Source organism: Phocoena sinus, chromosome 16, assembly GCF_008692025.1.
Source record: "Phocoena sinus isolate mPhoSin1 chromosome 16, mPhoSin1.pri, whole genome shotgun sequence".
Classification (NCBI taxonomy): domain Eukaryota; kingdom Metazoa; phylum Chordata; class Mammalia; order Artiodactyla; family Phocoenidae; genus Phocoena; species Phocoena sinus.
In genome coordinates, this window is record NC_045778.1 from 15,158,425 (window position 1) to 15,173,939 (window position 15,515).

The 15,515-nt window shown below is 41.5% G+C and overlaps 1 protein-coding gene across 3 annotated transcripts in view; it reads left to right on the forward strand.

Moving 5' to 3' along the window:
• ARID5B (AT-rich interaction domain 5B) overlaps window positions 1-15,515 on the forward strand; it is a 188,691-nt gene that overhangs the window by 151,299 nt on the left and 21,877 nt on the right. For all 3 annotated transcript variants that reach the window (XM_032609231.1, XM_032609232.1, XM_032609233.1), the window contains 2 exons: window positions 432-484; window positions 10,248-10,345. In XM_032609231.1, coding sequence (XP_032465122.1) covers window positions 432-484; window positions 10,248-10,345 — 151 coding nt within the window. The remainder of the gene's footprint in view (window positions 1-431; window positions 485-10,247; window positions 10,346-15,515) is intronic.

Sequence of the window (15,515 nt, forward strand, 5' to 3'; positions counted from 1 at the left end):
CTTATCTGAAGGAGGCATTATATATTACCCTTTAGTCAATGGCTTCTTTCTAAGGGTCCTACAAGAACAGCCCCCATTTTGAAATCCCCCTCTTTTCCCAAGGAGGCTGTAACTTAGCTTCCCTTGGTCTGCTGATGGCAATAGGACTAAAAATTGTGTTTTTCCTTTATCCTAAAAGTAGAACTATTTCCGTATTTGTGACTGTTTCTTTTTTAAGAAATATTTTAAGTGGTACTAATATATCCTGTTGTTGAACACCCTTTGGCAAATTGTGTCCTAAGAACTTAGCTCTCTGGGTTACTGTTAGTATTTCTTTTTTTTTTTTTTTTTTCTCTTTCTCATTGAAAAAACAAAGCAAAATGTTTTAATTGACATTTCTTGGAAATATGTTAATGCAATGCTTATCTAAATACTTATTGTCCCTCTAACAGTTAACCTTTGGACTATGTTTCAAGCTGCTCAAAAACTGGGAGGATATGAAACAGTAAGTGTTTAAGCGACTTAAATGAAATAGTTTTGCAATCTAACCCCCCCCCCCCCACCCGCACCCTGCTGTGACCAAAATGGAGAAAATGCAAAAAGCAAACCATCGCTGACTTACCTTTTCAAATGGCTCTACACTTTTGGGGGTTTATTGGGCCGCTTTTGGAAACAGTCCCAATTAGTTCCAGGTTTGGCAAAATTGTAAACTTGTCGTAAAAACTACAAGTGGAAAACATATGTAACTCTCCCCTGTCAGGGAAATTAGTTGGGTCTGTAATTTTTTCCCATGTTGAGAAAGGGCTATTATTGTACAACAAGCCAAGATTGCATAAAAGAAATTTCCCTTGGCAACATACCTGACATCTGTTCATGTCTAATATGGGAAATGTATTAAAGGCTTTCAAAAGTAATCAGTATTGGCCATTAAGGAATAGAATGCAGCAGAATCTCCTCTCATTCTAGGGCAAAGAAGCTTTATTAGACAAGGGTCAGTGCCACATAAACAGGAAGTTATCAAACTTATTCAGAACAGGCTCTGACACTCTTTATCAGCTAATTCTAACTGACAGGAACGGGTTATTTTTAGCTCACAGGAAAATCTGATGGCCAGGGAGGTTTACAGCATGTATTTTGAACTGATAAAATGTTAGAGCAACAGACTCAGATTAAAATCTTGAAAGAAGAAGAGAGAGCTGCACTATTACAGCACGCAGAGATGACATCTGTAATAAAATCAAGTGACACAGGAAGATGTCGTCACTGGAAAGATTTTCTCCTCCACACAGTGATCAGATTGAGTTGTGCAGGTTCTTCTACAATTGAAGAAGAAATCGTTTTTTTTCTTTCCTCACAGAGTAACCTGGGGTATATCCCTGTATCGGTAGTAAAATGACAGTAAGAGACACAGAGTCAAGAAAATGAAATTCATTTTAACCCAAAATAATGAGTGTTCCTTGCCAGACGTAGCATATTGTTCCACAAACTAATGTAAGGGTGTGATGTCAGGGGCTTGGGATGGGAAGAGACAGCAAGTGTTATGTGACTCATGTAATCTGGTATTAATGTAGAGATACCTGCTGTGAGTTCTGACTAAAAATTCTTGGATGTGAGTCTATATACATGTAAAATGCTTATTTAATATACGGGCTTACATAGATTTTTATAAGGAAATCGAATACTCATATGAACTACATTTAAAGGTGCATTTCATAGACATGAATTTGCTTAAAATACTTGTTTTACCAAATGCCCGATTGAAAAATAAATAATGTAATTTTTCACTTGGTTGGATCTGTTGATAGGACAGGGAGTTTGACTCCTTCCCACTGTGGCTCATAGTTTTGCAAAATCTTGAGCTAATTATAGCTTTTGTGCATGTGAAAAAGCTGGTAACTTATGCAGTGTTAGTCTGATAAATTTAGGAGTCAGCCCCATAGCCTGGACTTCTAAGCCTAACCTTGAAAGTTCAGAGTAGGAATACACATTCTTATGGACCGTGACTGCAGGCAGTTACATGATATTGCACAACATTATGAATGTCTTTTTAAACCCAGGAATTTTTTGTTATTCACTGATAGGGAGAGTGCCAGTAAATTTCACAGAATCAGTTTTTCCTGCTTTTGTATCTTCTGTATTTGCACAAGGATTTTTTTTTTTTTTAACATGCAATAGCAAAGTGGTGTAGAAAATACAAAAGAAACTTCTGATGAGTCTCAAGGCATTTGCGATACTCTTTTGAACAAACAGTGATTATTCTTCTTCTGTTGAATGAACGAATGAATGAATGAATCACACAATCAGCAGATCACCTGACCACATATTTACTGAGTGTCTCATGTGTATAAGGTATTGTGTTAAGACACTCTGGGAGACATAAAAATATCTAGGCCAGGGGTTCCAGTTGCTTACCATCCAGGAAAGGCAGTAATTATAAAACAAGGTGGAAAAAAAAGATCAGTGCCGGGTTCGGGTAAAGTACTTCCTCGTTTAGAGATGGGGAAGAAAGACTTGTGGCTCTGATGCCAGTTGAGCAGGATTTTGGAGAACGGATGGAATTTAGACATGAAAGGTCATGACCTTCTTGGAAGAGAAAATCAGATGGGGAAACAAACTATGTAGGTAGAATAAAGTTGGGTATAGAGAGTTTGTAACTTAAAGTAGAGTCACTAGGTGGTGGGGATAAGTGACCGTGAAGGGGAATCCAGAGAGAAGGATGCACCCGAGGGAAGAAGGCCCTTGGATGCTAGGCAGTGAGGGATGGGGCTGGGGGCGATGAAGATTGATAACAAGTTAAGTGTTCTGTTTTGCCCTTTCTCTTCCTGCCCTGCGTTGTGCTGGATGGAGTGGAGGAGAGAGTGACTGGGATGGGTGGACGTGGCAAGACCAGACGGGCATCTGCTTTCCATCTGGTTATGTGTTTCACGTCTCTTCAGCCAAGTCACAAAGAGGACAGGTGACCTGTGGGGTGGCCCTTTTCCTCCTTCCCTCTCCACTCACCCTTCAACTTCTTCATCCTTTGGCGGGTCCCTGCCACTCTTCACAATACGCCGTATTTTTTCATCTCATCTCAAGCAGTGAATCTACGTGGCTATCTCACTGTAAAATCTATTTGGGGCCATAAACTGAATGAAGCCAACTGGTGGGATTTGTCCTGCCTTCTTTCTTTCCTTCTTTCCCTCCTTCCTTCCTTCCTTTTTAAAAAATGCCTCATACTACCTGTTGGCCCTGCAGGCACTTAAGTTTGCCACTCCTGTTTCTACCTTTAAGCTTTTGAACCTGTGAAGTACAGAAAACATTTTTCTCTAGTGTATTTTGACTAATAAAAGTCTGAGATGCTCAGTGAGGATTCGGTTTTGAAGTCACTCCAGGAGATGTATGAATGATATCCACAGTCTGAGGACTTAACCTTGTCATCGCAGCCTTACTAGAGGATACTTATCTGTGAGATTATCTGATGTCGGAAGCAAGTGTAGACTTGTCATTTAGAGCTCAAAAGAGATCTTAGAATCTTCCAGATCAGTGAAGAAGATTCTAAAGGCTTCCCGGAAGCTACTCAAGAACTGGGGCTCAGATTTTCAATGGGGAACTTTAAAGTATAAGTAGTTTTCTAAGTCTCTGAGATATTAACTCTGGGGTGGGGCCTGGCCTGAGAATTTGAGAATCCTTTTTTTTTGTTTTAAGCTGCCCAGATTATGTTCATTCAAAGCTAATGGTAACAGTGATGACTAGACCTCACAACGCCTGGCTTCAGAAGCCCCCGTCTAAGTCAAGTATCAAAGATTAGAATGTTGTCTTCCTGCTAGTACTAAATAAACGCGATAAACATGCCAGAGTTTTAACATGCCTTGGCTCAGAAGTAGCACAAAGTTTCCAACGAATATTTTGCTGTTTGGTGAAGTGGCAATCTAAATTGGGACTCAATAAGCCATTTTCATTTTGAATAAGGAAAAGTGTAGCCCCCTAACTTTACTTTTCGCAAATTGGCCTTTATGCAGAAAAAGATCCTTGCCCTGCTCCAGATGAAACTGAGGCACAGGGAGATGAGATGAGCTGAATGGGGTCACCATGGCATTCTTCACATTCTGAACTGCTGAGAATTTTGTGCATAATTACTTCAACCTCCACAGTATCACTGGGAAGAAAGAGATTTATAAATTCTTTGTGCCTTCCATTCCCAGCAGTCTCTTATGTATCTTTTTACGTATTTGGGGTGATGTTTTGGGAAAAAAAAAAAAAAAAGATCTAATAACCTGCCTTCGTTGGTAGCATCTTTCAGTCACTTCTTTGTACTTAATACGAACCTTACCAGATATACTGACTATTAGCTGAGATTTTCTGATTCTTGAGAAAAATGTGTGACCTTAGAAGATGGGTCAGGAAGTCTGGAAGATGTAAATACTCAGTAATAGTAAAAAATTGCAAGTTTAAAATGTGTAGATATATTTCTTCTGCTGTTAACTTGTGATTGGATAAAGACATCTCTCTGGAATTCCTTCTGGTTATAAAAAGAGGCCATCTTAATTGGCTTGTTTTTGTTTGTGGTTATAAACTATTCCAAACCTTCTGGTTCGAATTGAGGATTACGGATTATTTCATTTTAGTCCTTCACAACCCTCAAATTGAATTAAAAAAAAAAAAAAGAGCACAAGTTCTATTTTAAGCCTTTACAGCATTCAACTAATGGCTATATTCTGTTCTCTTGGCCTCTTCTGCCTCTGCTAGAAATGTATATTGTGTCTCTGCACCCCTAGGTTTCGAGATCACAAATGTATTGAATGGATTTGATTTCCTAAAGAACAGTACACTGGCATTTTGATTGGTTGGCAATGAGGACCCTTCTTTAACAGTCATATATCCAATTTCTCCTTCCAAGCATTTGAGAGTCTGGGTCACCTGCAGTGGAAGAGGCAGAACTGAATCAAGTTTTGCTGATGAGCTAAGGAGGTCTTCACTTCAGTGTCTGGTGAAGCAATTAAAGCTTGCAGAGTAGCTTGGGGTATTACCAGGATGCAGCGTGTTGATGATGGTTTGCTAAAGTGATTTCCATTTGGCTAAACATTTGATGGCGAGCCAGAAGCAATATTTGGAGAGAGGTTGAGTCGGGAAATGGGTCTTGAGTAAATCTTATCCTAGAGGCAGAGGACCATACAAGTGCTGCCTTCTAAGAATGTCAGCTCACAGCCCCGCCTCGCCCCATGGGTGAGACCGGACCATTATTTCCCAACTGCAAGAAGTCACTTGTCTTCTTGCTGGAAGGATTAGGCTTTGACATCAGATTCTGGCTTTGACATCACTCCAAGGCATCCTCTGAATCTAACCCTAGTTCTCTGGACAGACAAAGCCTCTCGCTTAATTCAAAATTCTCGAGGCCAAAGATGATGTCATATCGCTTTGAAAGGCTCCAGTTCCTGGAGTACTACCAGGAAAAAAAAGTCATCTTCCTTGAATTCAGTCCACCCTCAAGGTGTCCTGAGGAAAAAGGCTTTCTCACAGCAGCTGGGGCAACACTGCTCGCAGGCAAACTCTCCTTCTGACTTCATAACGTCCTACACATTCTTACGGTTAATACAGTAGTGGAAGCACTGACGACCGTTTCCTCACCAGTCCACAAAATACCAAAATTATTTCATCCTAGTGACCTCAAAGGTAGGAAAATAAAGCCTCCAAGACTGTATCTTGGGTTAAATAGTTTTCCAATTTTTTTTAAAGTGACAGACGATTTTTTTTTTTTTTTTTTTTGGCGGCACGCGGGCCTCTCACTGTTGTGGCCTCTCCCGTTGCGGAGCACAGGCTCCGGACGCGCAGGCTCAGCGGCCATGGCTCACGGGCCCAGCCGCTCCGCGGCACGTGGGATCTTCCCAGACGGGAGCACGAACCCGTGTCCCCTGCATCGGCAGGCGGACTCTCAACCACTGCGCCACCAGGGAAGCCCGACAGACTATTTTCATCAAATAAAATCATGGGAGGGACAGATTCCTTTCCCACTCGCTGGGCCCATTTTCTTGGCAGGGATTAGCATTGTTGAGAGTTAGTTTCACACCACCTTTTAAAACACCACCTGAATTCCAAAAAGCAGCTTGAAAACCACTGTACGGTCTACCCTCTGTATCTGAGGGTTCCACATCCGAAAATTCAACCAGTCTTGGATCAGAAAAAAAAAAAATTTTAATTCCGGAAAGTTCCAAAAAGAAAAACTTGAATTTGCCAAGTACCGGCAACTATTTACATAGCATTTACATTGTATTCAGTAGTATAACCAATCTGGAGATGATTTAAAGTATACAGAAGGACGTGTATATGTTATATGCAAATTTTTTATGGGACTTAGGAGTCCGCAAATTTTGGTATCTGCAGGGGTCTGTGGATACAGAGAGGCGACTGAATTCATAAGCCGTGAAAACTTCATGAACGTGACAGGTGTAGAGTGCTTTTCACAGAGTTCCTTGGGTCTTATCCACACTAGGGAAAGAAGTAACTATCAAGTGTCTTCAAAGTGAGATTAAGTTTCACATGCACCTGCATTGGTTTACTTTACCTGGGTGTGGTCCACTCGGTTTTCCGTCTTGCTTTATGGTTAATTGTATGCGTTATGAATCCTGCTAGATTGTGAACCCTGAAAAGCGGTGACGTCTCTTTCTTCTCATGCTATCACCCCACCCTCAACCCGCCACCCTCCCTTCCGCTTCCGAGCCTCTGTACCTGGTAGTGTCCTAGAATGGTAAGCAGCAGCAGATGTGTTGATGTCAGGAATCCCACTGCTTGGATGAATTTTCTTTAGGAAACAGACAGCCAGAGTTCTTTGTATCCTTAAAAACCTAAAATAATAGAAGGTCAGGTTGAAACATGAACATGTCCAGGAAGCCTGAGGCTTTGTGAGAGAGTTGATCAAGCTAACCCCATGGCTAGATCAAACCTTCCAGCTGAATGGGGCTGGGGGCCAGATACCAGGAGGCAGACATTGCTTCTGCCTGAGACTGGGTTTAAAGCTTACACACATCCAGAGAGGACAACAGAATAAAAACCCAAAGCCAATGCATGCCTAGGCACGACGAAAGCCTGTTAGTACAGAAGGCAGATGTACACAGGTGGGGGCATGATGCCCAGGAGCTGTCCCAGCTGCGTCCTCCTATCCTCACAGGACTCTGAGACCCCCTGTAGGTTTGGACAAGGCGAGGATTTAGACGTTCCTTTGCTGTACAGCCTATGGTCAGCGTTTGAATTGAAAGCGCATCTGGGCACAAAAAATAAGAGATGTATACCCAGGAGAACTGTGTACTTAAAGGCGTTGAGCAGTTGGAAAGAGCACATTTTATGACTTTTCCTGTGGAAAGAAAATATCTCAAAATGGCCTGATTCATCCAGGCTGGCCAGTGGAAGTTCAGTAAACAGTTGAGAACCCACTTCCTTGAAGGCCCAGCCCTTGTCTTTTCTCCACTGGTAAAAACTGTATTGAAACACCAGAACCTGCTAGCGGGGGGCTGAAACAGACCCCTAGCCAGCTGCATACGGTTTACTAATGCCAAGTGGTGACTGATGCTGGCTTCCCGCGGCCACAGCTTCAATCCTAGTGTCAGGAAGATTTTTCGTTTTTCCTTTTGATAATTCATTATCTATTCTCAAAGAAGTTTTGTCATTTCTGTCATAGGCACGTGTTTAACAGGGCATCCCCTAGTCTGGATGATGGGTTGTGGGTAGGGAACACGGCCAGTTTCCACACATATCCCTGTCAGCAGTGGCCTCTTGTTCATTATATTTTTCACAGTCAGTAGTACTCTGTTTATATATTTGGTCATTTGTTTATTTTTGGGTATCTGCCACTAGGATGCAGTCATCTTGGGTGTTGGGTTTTTACTGTTGCCACCCAGCTGCTAGCACAGTACCCAACAAATGGGAGATATTCAATAAATGTTTGGTGAGTGAACGGATGGATTCTGGTATAATTGGGACTTATCCGTGATTTAATGGTGAACCTATGTTCTAACTAGAGACACAAGTGGGCAGGGTGGCAGGAACCACAGTTTTAATGGTTTTACTTTAAGAGAGTAAAATCTCAGAGCATTGGTAACCCAACCCACCCCCTTACATTCGTGCTGACCTCGTAGTAGCGATGCTATTTTCCCACTAGTGAGAATTTGAGAAATTGTAGCAGAAGCTATGGGTCCCACAGTTATCTCCTTCCTTCAAAGCAAAAGGCCCCTGGAGTTCTATATTGTCACCCTGCTACACTGTTCATCAGGTCATTCTGATATGGAGGCTGCTTTGATGTAGTGGAAAAAAGTCTGCTCTTGGGACCATAAGACATCGGTATGAATCCTGACATTCCCACTCTGCTGCTGTGTGTCCTTAGGGAAGTCGTGCAACCTCTCTGAGACTTGTTTCCTTTGTCTGTGAATGAGATTCCTATAATCTGCCTCACAGGCTGATACGAGGATTAAATGATATCATGGATATGAAAACTCTTTACAAAATATAAAATACAGTGTACACAAGAGATACAAGAGTGATGGTTTCTTTCTGAAGTGATTGCAGGAACACACATAGGCTATTTTCCAGGGCTCGCACCTCACCTGAGGGATGGGAATATGGAGACTTGTTTCAAGGGACTCAGTATTCTAAGGGCTCTGAGGAATAAGGTAGATACTTGGAAGAAGGGGAACCTGTTTATTCTTCTGTGATACACAGGTCTAGAATGGATCGGCCTGAAACTGTAATATTTAAAAGGTTGGAGGGAGATTGTAACTAAATACAAAATAATTACCAAAATATGTATTTTCAGTATTTTTAAAGGGGCTTGAAAAAACATTTATTATTATAATCTAAACCAAGCTACAAATACAGGAGGATTTTTAGTTATACCTGCTCGTAGATCTAAGAGGTGGCTCAGGCTAACAAGCACTATTGAAACAAATTGGTTCAGGAACGCTTCATGGGACATTGAACAATGCAAAACTCACACTGTCTCGAGGTCCTACTTGGGTCTGTTAAGAAGGGTGTATGGAAATGAAGGGGTTCTTTTTATTTGAAATGGAAGGGGTACTTTTACCCTATGATATTTAACCACCCTTCTCCTCCTTAGATCGCAATCACAGAGCCCCTGGATGCACGCTGAGATTTTTTTTCACGCATTGCTGCCTCTAGCCCCTAAGTGAACTCCGCTGGCAGCTCTGCGGGTGTTTTTCAAAAGAAGCCTCCTGTTCTGATTGTTTAAATGCCACTGGCACCTCTGCCACGCCCTGCCCCCTGCACATTCCACTAGCAGAGTTTTTTCCTGGAGCCCTGTTTAGAAACGTTCACAAAGATCTCAGAACTTGCTCCGTCTTCCCAGTTTCAAGGAAACACTAGATTGCTCAGATGTAGTAAGTGACGTGGTTTCCCCAAATGAATCATTTGCTAGATCATGCATCTGTTATTTTGTAAAATCTTAATTTCTATATAAAAATAAAATTAAAGAGAAAAAAAAAAAAACAAGACCATAGTATGCCTTTCGGTATGTTGCAAGCTGTTTGTTTTTATTCACCCAACTCAGTAAAATACAGAGCTTACATTTTAACTTTGGAATATGTTAATTTTCATAGGATTTGATGGATATCCCATTTTCCTGACCTAAGTGAAGAAAAATAAACAGCTTGTGACATAGACAGTTTCAGATTTTGGTTTTGTTCTGATGGTTAGAGGAGCTGGCATAAAAATACAGCCTGAGATGACCATAAATTTCATAACCAACTTGATCATTTTAATTAATTTGTGTAGGAATTTTTTTTTTAGTCTTTAAAGTAGGCAACACATCACAATAGTTGAAAAACCAGAAGATACAAAAGCATGTTTTATGAAAACTCTGTCTTTACCTGTGTACTCAGCCACCCATTACCATAGCCCTTAAGCAAGTAATGTTAATTCTGATTCATTTAAACTGGTACACTAAGATATATTTTAGCTGAAGTCTTATTTTATTTTGATGCTTTATCACATGACATAAAGGAACAGAGTATAAGTTTGGGACCTTGGGGGCAAATAACTACATGAATATCCAGGGAGATGCCTCAGACAAAAATGCGCTAAGGGTGACAAAATATAGAGCCCAAAGCAGAATTCCATTTTTACTGTAAAGAAAAATGCTAAAAGTGAGATCTTACTATAAGCCCGTAAGTCTCCCATGTATTCATTTGGACTTCTCTGTTTCTGGGTTTCCAGAATAGACTGTCACATCCTGGCACTGTGAATCTCTTATGACGCAAGATTAAATTTCTCATTGCCACTTTTTTCAGATAACAGCCCGCCGTCAATGGAAACATATTTATGATGAATTAGGCGGTAATCCTGGGAGCACCAGTGCCGCCACTTGTACCCGCAGACATTATGAAAGGTAAGGCACCCTTTCTTGGAAAGTCGTTGATTAATTAAAAGTGTGTTAATTGGAAGTTAATTGGTCAAGCATAAGACCTTTTAGGAAACAGAAAATATCCCTCTGGCATTTTACTTTGCATACTGCCTTGTGATTTTTAGGGAACATGGCTTTCTCTGGTTATAAGGGATGAAATTAGATTAAGTTCGTTTAGTTTGGTTTTATCCTGTGACCACCTGCCTGATGATACTTACCCCTCCCCCCCCCCAAGCATACATTATTCAATATGTTCTCTGTACTCTGTAGGTTTATTTACTACGAGAACTTTCAGCTTCTGGAAAACTTTGAGATTCTGGGGTCTGTGGTGTTACTATGAGGTTGCCATGTAACTGCATTAATATTGAAAAGTGTTAATGCTGACTGTATTAATATTGAAAAGTAAGCATTTCTTTAATAAGAAAATTGGTCCCAGATAAGATCCATTGTTTTTTCCCATCTTGGTGTTTTTCTCCTAATGCTTTCGACCCAGGAAATCCTTTCTTGCCAAGCTCTGTGTGGTTTGGTTTTCTAATAATTTCAGCTTCTCTCAGAAAGGTGATGATAATGCAAACAAGAACTAATGCCAAATTGGCCTCCTATGCGGGTTGTATCCTCAGGAATTCTTCCCCTTTGCGTTAGGACTGTGTTACCCACAACGCTGGAGACCAGTTAGCATAAATCACGCGTTATCCTTGCTCTGTACTTTCAGCCCCTACTTAATTTCTTTAGGTCATAACAACTTCCTTATCACTGGCATTTCCCTGCAGTAGTGTTGACCGACTTGGCTTCATGGTTTCAGATTCAGAGCTTGTGAGATCCGAGTAGAGGTGTCTGCGTTTTAATGATGGCCATGGATGGAATGAAGTCAAGACACGGTCAGCTGAGCAAACGGGCCAGTTAGCTTCCTCCTTTGAAAACTAAAACACAAGTGCTAAATTTGATGGTAGCTCTTCACATAGTCAGTTACCATTCCAACTTCAACCCACATGCTTAACACCCGTCTCTGGATCATACAAATGCATCTTCAGATAATGTCACCTCACACATCAACTCTTAGTCATATTTCTTTTGAGCCCAATTATATTTTTATCTGCATTGCACTTAACACAGAGCCTCTTTTAGCATGGCCATTCAGTGAAACTTGGAATGTTTTTATAGGTATAATCGTAGAAAATTGAGCTGGGTTTAGTACCCTATGAAAAATTCTCACAAAGTATTCCCAAGAGATTGCCTTACTTGACAGTGTTATAATGCAGAAGGATTTTTAAAAAATTTATAACAGGAATTCAAATTATTACTTTGCATAGCATTGTTTGCAGTATACTGCACGAATTTTTTAAATGTGTTATTTCTCGCAGTATTTAATACAAAAGCCCGCACCCTCACTGTACCTAACACTTAACAGCACTGAAGTTCTAGTACGAAAAGGCACTGGTACCTGGGATGAGTGTTCTGTAGTGTCTGAGGTACCAGAGTCATCTTGTTTTGATTATGAGTCAAGGCTTTAATCCAAACATTTTCATTAGCAACACTGTCTCTACTTTCAGATAGTGAACCTCCCTTAGCTCCATGTGCCAACGCCCCCAGCATGTGAACCATCACACTTAAAGGCCCAGATAGCAATTAAAAGTTGAAAAAGGAGTGTTATCTCAGCTGGGGGCCAGCTCACCTAGGTAGAGTGAAAAATTAATCAGATGTATTAGGCAGCATCACATGGTCAAAAAACAGATAAGGTTTGGGACAGAAAAAGGATTGGATTCCATAGTACTAGGTACGTGTGTGTGTGTGTGTGTGTGTGTGTATGTGTGTGTGTGGCTCTGTGTTTAATTTACTCAAGCAGTTGTGTGGATAAAAATAGCTTCAATCTTAAATGAAATGCCAAGATATGTTCTTTTGAAGGTTGTGTACTTTTGTTTTATGATTTACCTCTTCCTGGAGTAGTAGAATCCCACATGCCTTCAGTCAGTCAAAATGGAAAATTCTAATAGAGATACCTCCAAGTTTAGCAACTAAAAACATTATTAAAGATTTTTAGAGATTTTTCTTCTCTCATTCTTGGGAGCAGACTTCATAAAGGTTTAGTCTCCCACTGGAATACATTTTTTGAAAAGCTATGTCGGTTACTCCTCCAAATCTAGAATTTGTTTGGTCAGTGTATCAGTCAGGATCCAGGAAGGAAAATAAAAATCCACACTAAGTATTCAACAGAGAGAATTTACCGTAGGGAACTGCTTAACAAGCGTTGGTGTGAAGCAGTCCACCACTATGGAGGCAGTAACTAGAGGTTTCCTAGGGTTGAAGGAATAGAGAAAAGAAGGTAGGTTATCACCACCCAGAAGTTTGGAGAGTGGACCTCACCAAACTGGGGTTCAGATCTCTCATAGGTAGAGGCGCCCAGCCAGTACTGGTCCTTCAGGAGCTCAGAGGGGAGGCACCGTGGAGCTGGGCGCCGTCCTGAAGAGGCATGCTCTGTGGCTGGGGCCAGACCTCAGAGGAAACGCACTGAAACTACTCAGGGATTGTTGAAAGACGCGACAGGGTGGAACCAACTGCTGCTGCTACGTCATTGTTGGGTTGGCACTGAAATGAACAGCAAGCGAAAGGGAAGGTGGTCCCTTCTCCCTTCCCCTGGCCTGCTAGGGCCCCACTTGCAGAACCCCAATAGGAAGACAGCTGACAAGAGAGACATGTAATTTATGTTGTCCCGGTCCCAGCATCACCAGGCAGAGCACAGAAGAGTGGATCTGGAGCTGAGAGACAGTAGTCAGCTGTGGGCGCCCCACGGGGCCCCCAACACAGAGATCCCTGCACAGAACCTGAAACCCAGGTTGGAGCACAGCTGTTCCAGGGTGATTAGCATGGTCCTTAACCCGTTCTTGGCATTTGCATTTCCTTTCTTTGTCTTAATTTAATTTTTATTTTACAGTGGAGTATAGTGGATTTACAATGTTGTTTGTTTCAGGTGTACAACTGAGTGATTCAGTTATAGATACACATGTATCCATTCTTTTTCAGATTCTTTTCCCATATAGGCCATTGTAGAGTATTGAGTAGAGTTCCTTGTGCTATACAGTGGGTCCTCGTTGGTTATCTACCTTATGTATAGTAGCGTGTGTACGTTAATCCCAAACTTCTGATTTATCCCTCCCCGCCATATTTCCCCTTTGGTAACCATAAGTGGTTTCTGATATCTGTTAAGTCTGTTTCTGTATGGTAAAATAAGTGCATTTTTATAATTTTTTAAAACTAGATCCCACGTATGGGTGATATCATATAATATCTGTCTTTCTCTCTCTGACTTACTTCACTTAGTATGATAATCTCCAGGTCCATCCATGTTGCTGCAGATGGTATTATTTCGTCCTTCTTTATGGCTGAGTAATATTCCATTGTACATATGTACCATATTTTCTTTCTCCATTCCTCTGTCAATGGAAATTTAGGTTGCTTCCATGTCTTGGCTATTGTAAACAGTGCTGCAGTGAATACTGGGGTGCATGTATCTTTTTTTTTTTTTAAAGAGTCTGTGTTTTTCAAACTAATAAGTTATTTATTTTTTTTGGCTGCTTTGGGTCTTCGTTGCTGTGCACGGGCTTTCTCTAGTTGCAGTAAGCGGGGGCTACTCTTTGTTGAGGTGCTCAGGCTTCTCTTCGCAGTGGCTTCTCTTGTTGCGGAGCACAGGCTCTAGGCGCGCGGGCTTCATTAGTTGTGGCACGCAGGCTCAGTAGTTGTGGCTCGTGGGCCCTAGAGCACAGACTCAGTAGTTGTGGCTCATGGGCTTAGTTGCTCCACGGCACGTGGGATCCTCCCGGACCGGGGCACGAACCCGTGTCCCCTGCGTCGGCAGGCGGACTCTCAACCACTGCGCCACCAGGGAAGCCCTGTTTTAGTTTTTTTAAAGAACCTCCATACTGTTCTCCATAGTGGTGGCACCAATTTACATTCCCACCAACAGTGCAAGAGGGTTCCCCTTACTCCACACCCTCTCCAGCATTTACTGTTTGTAGATTTCTTGATGATGGCCATTCTGACTGGTGTGAGGTGATACCTCATTGTAGTGTTGATTTGCATTTCTCTAATGATTAGAGATGTTGAGCATCTTGTCATGTGCTTTTTGGCCACCTGTATGTCTTCTTTGGAGAAATGTCTATTTAGGTCTTTTGCCTGTTTTTTGATTGGGTTGTTTTTGGTTTTGTTTTGATACCAAGCTGCATGAGCTGTTCGTATATTTAGGAGATTAATCCCTTGTTGGTCACATCATTTGCAAATATTTTCTCCCATTCTGAGGGTTGTCTTTTCATTTTGCTTATGGTTTCCTTTGCTGTGCAAAAGCTTTTAAGTTTAATCAGGTCCCATTTGTTTATTTTTGTTTTTATTTCCATTACTCCAGGAGGTGGATCCAAAAAGATATTGCTGCGATTTATGTCAAAGAGTGTTCTGCCTGTGTTTTCCTCTAAGAGTTTTACAGTAGGCACTTACTTTCGCCATCTAAGTCCCTCTTGCATTGTTGTGGTCAGATACAAGGGGTGTCATGAATAATTAGTAATCTCTAATAGTTAAATCAACCATCTGCAAATATTGGTATATTTTTTAAAGAAATCAGACTCTACTTACCGTAATGCCACCCTCACTCGTTTGAACCACGCTCTAAAGGAGTCACCCATACTCCCGTGTGTTATGGTGGGGAGAAATGTCTGGGAATGACGGTGCTAGATGTCCTACTTCTCTTTGATGGTTCTACCAAAGAAGGGAAGAGTATACACTCAGATCTGTCCAGGGACTTGAACCAGTTATGCTTTGGTCAAAGAAAAGGCTGAAGCTCTTGACTGCAACTGTGTTGAGTGATTTTGGTAGATTTCACTCATTCTTGCTACTTATAGGCTGTGCTAACACAATTAAAACAGAGATGACTAGAATGGTGAAAGGCCATTGTCTTCCAGAAGGTTCAGGGAGTTTTAAAGGGTCAGGGTTTTGTGAGCAAACATCTAGTCTGGAGATGCCCTTGGCAGTGTTTAAAGCCTTCCAAACCAGACAAGAATGACTGGAGTTCCCCCTCTGCTGCCGGCTCACCTGGGCTCCTGTTTTCACTCTAATATAGGGACTGGCTCCCTTTCCTGTTTCCCTGCCACCAGCTTTGCTTTCCTAGAAGATG